The sequence below is a fragment of the Babylonia areolata genome, chromosome 5 (assembly GCF_041734735.1).
Source record: "Babylonia areolata isolate BAREFJ2019XMU chromosome 5, ASM4173473v1, whole genome shotgun sequence".
In the NCBI taxonomy this organism is placed as follows: domain Eukaryota; kingdom Metazoa; phylum Mollusca; class Gastropoda; order Neogastropoda; family Buccinidae; genus Babylonia; species Babylonia areolata.
In genome coordinates, this window is record NC_134880.1 from 2,182,086 (window position 1) to 2,189,959 (window position 7,874).

A 7,874-nucleotide genomic window follows, 5' to 3' on the forward strand; every position below is an offset into this window, starting at 1 on the left:
GTGGCTCGATACGTCGCCTCTTTTATCCCAAGCAAGTCGACTTTTACCAAGATTTTTTAGTCTACCTCCCACCGTAACTCTGTGCTGTTTTCACCGTTCTGTGGTTGTTGCCTGGAAGCTGCACGGATAATACTGATTCACACCCTCCACTCACACACAGGTGCTGAATTTCAGTTTACTCCTAAGTTCTTGTGGAGGCGACGCTGCGTTCGGACTAATCCATATACACTACAACGCGCCTGCTGGGCAGATGCCTGACCAGCGGCATAATCCTACGCGCTCAATCAGGCTTTGAGTGCATACATATCTATCTATCTATCTATCTATATATATATGTATATATATAGATATATATATATTTATCAACCAATCAGAGCGGATTTCTTCAGCAGAATTTTGTCAGAGGAAAACTCATATACTGCACCGGGTGCGTGCTGTACACGGGACCTCGGTTTTTCGTCTCATTCCAATGCTTGGACGCAGTTTGATTTTCCAGTCCAACTTAGAGGGGTGCCTAAAGAGCGAGACTGGAACTCGAGCCCAGACGTCACAGACACTGACTGTACTGATGGATAAAGGTCTGTACCCTTCTGCCACTGTCCTCCACACGGACAGGGCCACTCCACACAGACAGAACCAATCCACACAGACAGAGCCACTCCACACAGACAGAGCCACTCCACACAGACAGAACCAACCCACACAGACAGAACCACTCCACACAGACAGAACCACTCCACACAGACAGAGCCACTCCACACAGACAGAGCCACTCCACACAGACAGAGCCACTCCACACAGACAGAGCCACTCCACACAGACAGAGCCACTCCACACAGACAGAACCACTCCACACAGACAGAGCCACTCCACACAGAGCCACTCCACACAGACAGAGCCACTCCACACAGACAGAGCCACTCCACACAGACAGAGCCACTCCACACAGAGCCACTCCACACAGAGCCACTCCACACGGACAGAACCACTCCACACAGAGCCACTCCACACGGACAGCCACTCCACACAGAGCCACTCCACACAGAGCCACTCCACACAGAGCCACTCCGCACAGACAGAGCCACTCCACACAGACAGAACCACTCCACACAGAGCCACTCCACACAGACAGAGCCACTCCACACAGACAGAGCCCAGCCACTCCACACAGACAGAGCCACTCCACACAGACAGAGCCACTCCACACAGACAGAACCACTCCACACAGACAGAGCCACTCCACACAGACAGAGCCACTCCACACAGACAGAACCAATCCACACAGACAGAACCACTCCACACAGACAGAGCCACTCCACACAGACAGAACCAATCCACACAGACAGAGCCAATCCACACAGACAGAGCCACTCCGCACAGACAGAGCCACTCCACACAGACAGAGCCACTCCACACAGAGCCACTCCACACGGACAGCCACTCCACACAGACAGAGCCACTCCACACAGACAGAGCCACTCCACACAGACAGAGCCACTCCACACAGACAGAACCACTCCACACAGACAGAGCCACTCCACACAGACAGAGCCACTCCACACAGAGCCACTCCACACGGACAGCCACTCCACACAGACAGAGCCACTCCACACAGACAGAGCCACTCCACACAGAGCCACTCCACACGGACAGCCACTCCACACAGACAGAGCCACTCCACACGGACAGCCACTCCACACAGACAGAGCCACTCCACACAGAGCCACTCCACACGGACAGCCACTCCACACAGACAGAGCCACTCCACACGGACAGCCACTCCACACAGACAGAGCCACTCCACACAGACAGAGCCACTCCACACAGACAGAGCCACTCCACACAGAGCCACTCCACACGGACAGCCACTCCACACAGACAGAGCCACTCCACACGGACAGCCACTCCACACAGACAGAGCCACTCCACACAGAGCCACTCCACACGGACAGCCACTCCACACAGACAGAGCCACTCCACACGGACAGCCACTCCACACAGACAGAGCCACTCCACACAGACAGAGCCACTCCACACAGAGCCAATCCACACAGACAGAGCCACTCCACACAGACAGAGCCACTCCACAGAGCCACTCCACACAGACAGCCACTCCACACAGACAGAGCCACTCCACAGAGCCACTCCACACAGACAGAGCCAATTCACACGGACAGAACCAAGCTACACGGACAGAGCCACTCCACACAGACAGAGCTAATCAGTACAGACAGAGCCAATCCAAACAGACAGAGCTAATCTACAGAGCCACTCCACACAGACAGAGCCACTCCACACAGACAGAGCCAATCCACACAGACAGAACCAATCAGTACAGACAGAGCCACTCCACACAGACAGAGCCACTCCACACGGACAGAGCCAATCCACACATAGCCACTCCACACAGACAGAACCAATCAGTACAGACAGAGCCAATCCAAACAGACAGAGCTAATCTACAGAGCCACTCCACACGGACAGAGCCAATCCACACAGACAGAGCCAATTCACACAGACAGAGCCAATTCACACGGACACAGACAGAACCAAGCTACACGGACAGAGCCACTCCACACAGACAGAGCCAATCCACAGAGCCAATCCACACAGACAGAGCCAATCCACAGAGCCAATCCACACAGGCAGAGCCAATCCACACAGACAGAACCACTCCACACATACAGAACCACTCCACACAGACAGAGCCAATCCACACAGACAGAGCCACTCCACACAGACAGAACCACTCCACAGAGCCACTCCACACAGAGCCAATCCACACAGACAGAACCACTCCACACAGACAGAACCAATCCACACAGACAGCCACTCCATACAGACAGAACTCTTCATACAGACAGAGCCACTCCACACAGAGCCACTCCACACAGAAAGAGCCACTCCACACAGACAGAGCCACTCCACACAGACAGCCACTCCACACAGACAGAGCCACTCCACACAGACAGCCACTCCACACAGACAGAACCACTCCACACAGACAGCCACTCCACACAGACAGAACCACTCCACACAGACAGCCACTCCACACAGACAGCCACTCCACACAGACAGAACCACTCCATACAGACAGAACCACTCCACACAGACAGCCACTCCACACAGACAGAGCCACTCCACACAGACAGAACCAACCCACACAGACAGAACCAACCCACAGAGCCAATCCATACGGACAGAGCCAATCCACACAGACAGCCACTCCACACAGACAGAGCCACTCCACACAGACAGAACCACTCCACACAGACAGAGCCACTCCACACAGACAGAACCAACCCACACAGACAGAACCAACCCACACAGACAGAACCAATCCACAGAGACAGAACCAACCCACACAGACAGAGCCACTCCACACAGACAGAACCAACCCACACAGACAGAACCAATCCACACAGACAGAACCAACCCACAGAGCCAATCCATACGGACAGAGCCAATCCATACGGACAGAATCAATCCACACGGACAGAATCAATCCACACAGACAGAGCCAACCTACAGCCTTCCCTCACTGCTCACAGGTGCTGAACAAGCAGCACGAGATCCTGACCAAGATGACGGAGGAGATCTCCATGCTGGACCAGATCATCACCTTCGCCATCAAACTGCACGTGCAGCTGGGAACCAAGCTGAAGATCCTGCGCGCCGTCAAGGCAGAGTGCATCTTCATGGCGCTTCAGGTCCTGGACAGAGACATCGTCTCCTACAGACACAAGCCTGACGACGACATCAAAGGTCAGACTGACCGCCGTGCGAGCGTGCGTGTGCTGGTGGCGTGCTGGCGTAAACGCTTGACGCGTACGTTTGTGCGTGTACGCTACAGCCTACAAAAATATGCAGACACATGCATTTCGCACACACTCGCCCGCATTCGCATTCGCTCGTACACACACACACACACACACACACACACACAGAGCTTTAAACAAAATTAGAAACCCAACTTAGATTTGCGCGGTGTCCGATACACTCTACGTTTAAGATTTGATATATGACAGGACATGCTGCGGTATTGAAATACACAACAGCCCACGATTAGTCTTGATTCGGCTGTCGGCCTGACTGGATTTTATCCAATCTGATCTGAACTATTCTGTTGGTTGGTTGTTTGTTTTTGTGTGTGTTTTTTCACAGTAAAGATCTGGACAGTCGTGGATCTGCTGAGGGAGGTGGACACCAGCCACAAGAACCACATAGACCGGATGCTGAGCGAGCGCATATTGAGTCACATCATGAAACTCAACTCCATCTGCTCCGACAGAATGGGAATTCTCCATTCCAGGATACACCCCTTCAAGTCAGTATCAGCTACACCTCCTGTTGTACATCCGTGCAGAACAGTTCCCTGTGGACGATCGCTTCCTAAACCACCGGTCCACATACATCCACGTAGACCTACATGTGTGACAGGACGATGTTTTCGTGACAGGACGATGTTGTCGTGACAGAACGATGTTGTTGTGGACGATGTTGTCGTGACAGGACGATGTTGTTGTGACAGGATGATGTTGTTGTGGACGATGTTGTCGTGACAGGACGATGTTGTTGTGACAGGACGATGTTGTTGTGGACGATGTTGTCGTGACAGGACGATGTTGTTGTGACAGGACGATGTTGTTGTGGACGATGTTGTCGTGACAGGACGATGTTGTTGTGACAGGACGATGTTGTTGTGACAGGACGATGTTGTTGTGGACGATGTTGTCGTGACAGGACGATGTTGTTGTGACAGGACGATGTTGTGGACGATGTTGTGACAGGACGATGTTGTGGACGATGTTGTTGTGACAGGACGATGTTGTGGACGATGTTGTTGTGACAGGACGACGTTGTTGTGACACGACGATGTTGCTGTGACAGGACGATGTTGTGACAGGACGATGTTGTGACAGGACGATGTTGTGGACGATGTTGTTGTGACAGGACGATGTTGTTGTGACAGGACGATGTTATGACAGGACGATGTTGTTGTGACAGGACGACGTTGTTGTGACAGGACGATGTTATGACAGGACGATGTTGTGACAGGACGATGTTGTGACAGGACGATGTTGTGGACGATGCTGTTGTGACAGGACGGTGTTGTTGTGACAGGACGATGTTATGACAGGACGATGTTGTTGTGACAGGACGATGCTGTTGTGACAGGACGATGTTATGACAGGACGATGTTGTTGTGACAGGACGATGTTGTTGTGACAGGACGATGTTATGACAGGACGATGTTGTGGACGATGCTGTTGTGACAGGACGATGTTATGACAGGACGATGTTGTTGTGACAGGACGATGTTGTGGACGACGTTGTCGTGACAGGACGATGTTGTTGTGACAGGACGATGTTGTTGTGGACGATGTTGTCGTGACAGGACGATGTTGTTGTGACAGGACGATGTTGTTGTGACAGGACGATGTTGTTGTGGACGATGTTGTCGTGACAGGACGATGTTGTTGTGACAGGACGATGTTGTGGACGATGTTGTGACAGGACGATGTTGTGGACGATGTTGTTGTGACAGGACGATGTTGTGGACGATGTTGTTGTGACAGGACGATGTTGTTGTGACAGGACGATGTTGTTGTGACAGGACGATGTTGTGGACGATGTTGTTGTGACAGGACGATGTTGGTGTGACAGGACGATGTTGTGGACGATGTTGTTGTGACAGGACGATGTTGTTGTGACAGGACGATGTTGTGGACGATGTTGTTGTGACAGGACGGTGTTGTTGTGACAGGACGATGTTGTGACAGGACGATGTTGTTGTGACAGGACGATGTTATGACAGGACGATGTTGTTGTGACAGGACGATGTTGTTGTGACAGGACGATGTTATGACAGGACGATGTTGTTGTGACAGGACGATGTTGTTGTGACAGGACGATGTTATGACAGGACGATGTTGTGGACGATGCTGTTGTGACAGGACGATGTTGTTGTGACAGGACGATGTTATGACAGGACGATGTTGTTGTGACAGGACGATGTTGTTGTGACAGGACGATGTTATGACAGGACGATGTTGTTGTGACAGGACGATGTTGTGGACGATGCTGTTGTGACAGGACGATGTTGTTGTGACAGGACGATGTTATGACAGGACGATGTTGGTGTGACAGGACGATGTTGTGGACGATGCTGTTGTGACAGGACGGTGTTGTTGTGACAGGACGGTGTTATGACAGGACGATGTTGTGGACGATGTTGTTGTGACAGGACGATGCTGTTGTGACAGGACGATGTTGTTGTGACAGGACGATGTTATGACAGGACGATGTTGTGGACGATGTTGTTGTGACAGGACGATGCTGTTGTGACAGGACGATGTTGTTGTGACAGGACGATGTTGTTGTGACAGGACGATGTTGTTGTGACAGGACGATGTTGTGGACGATGTTGTTGTGACAGGACGATGTTGTTGTGACAGGACGATGTTGTTGTGACAGGACGATGCTGTTGTGACAGGACGATGTTGTTGTGACAGGACGATGTTGTGACAGGACGATGTTGTTGTGACAGGACGATGTTGTGACAGGACGATGTTGTTGTGACAGGACGATGTTGTGACAGGACGATGTTGTTGTGACAGGACGATGTTGTGACAGGACGATGTTGTGGACGATGCTGTTGTGACAGGACGATGTTGTGACAGGACGGTGTTATGACAGGACGATGTTGTGGACGATGCTGTTGTGACAGGACGATGTTGTTGTGACAGGACGATGTTGTGGACGATGTTGTTGTGACAGGACGATGTTGTTGTGACAGGACGATGTTGTTGTGACAGGACGATGTTGTTGTGACAGGACGATGTTGTGACAGGACGATGTTGTTGTGACAGGACGATGTTGTGACAGGACGATGTTGTTGTGACAGGACGATGTTGTTGTGAGGTGTTTCCACATCCCACAGCAGATTGACTTTCTTCTTCTTCTTCTCCTCCTCCTCCTCCTTCTTCTTCGTTCCTTCCTTCCTTCCTCCTCCCTGCCTTCCTTTCTTCCTCCTTCTTCCTTCCTTCCATCCTTCCTCCTCCTCCTCCTTCCTTCATTCCGTCCTTCCTTCTTCTCATTCAGGTGGGTGTTCCTGGAGACCTTGGGGTTCTTCTCCTTCCTGGGCATCCTCCTGCTGACTGCCCACTCCTACCGCATGGAGCTGGTCATGTGCATCGTCACCGTCTTCTCCATCTCCATGCTCTGCTACGTCGTCTCCGACCTGGACGCGCCCTTTTCCGGCTTCTTCCGGGTGGATATCGGGGTGCTGGAGGAGGTGCTCAAGCGCCTGGATCTCATCCACCAGATGGCCAAGCACCGTGGTCACGTTGAGGTGTTCTACCCGGAATAAGGCGAGTGACAGTGTTGCTCAGAGTCCATCATCATGGTCACGTTGAGGTGTTCTACCCGGAATAAGGCGAGTGACAGTGTTGCTCAGAGTCCAGCCGATGGCAGAGGACCATAATCATGGACTGGAGTACAGACGAGTGAGGAGGAAGTGACGGGAATGGTGACGATGATAAAATGATGGGACAATGTTACTGATGGAATACTGTTTGTGCATTCCACGTCTGTTGGTGCCAGAGCCCTCTGGGAAAAAAAAGCATCAAACCAATTAACAAATAAATGTAAATAAACAGACACGCACGTACGCACGCGCACACACACACAGACACAGACACACACACACACACACATTGGTAGGACAAATGAAGAGAGATTGTGTAGAGAAAGATCAGTATCATCTCAAAGTCGTCGAACCGGCGTGGGAGTGTTCACAGCTGCAGGAAGTTCATGAACTATACAAACCGAAATAACACAGAACTGAACAGAACATGTACGGTATGTATGTA

General features: G+C 51.6%; 1 protein-coding gene across 1 annotated transcript in view; it reads left to right on the plus strand.

Annotated features, from left to right (window-relative positions):
- LOC143282555 (uncharacterized) overlaps window positions 1–7,372 on the plus strand; it is a 30,648-nt gene extending 23,276 nt beyond the window's left edge. The window contains exons 9-11 of the mRNA XM_076588242.1: window positions 3,552–3,765; window positions 4,165–4,327; window positions 7,105–7,372. Of these exons, the coding sequence (XP_076444357.1) occupies window positions 3,552–3,765; window positions 4,165–4,327; window positions 7,105–7,372 (645 nt within the window). The remainder of the gene's footprint in view (window positions 1–3,551; window positions 3,766–4,164; window positions 4,328–7,104) is intronic.
- The last annotated feature ends 502 nt before the right edge of the window (window positions 7,373–7,874 follow it).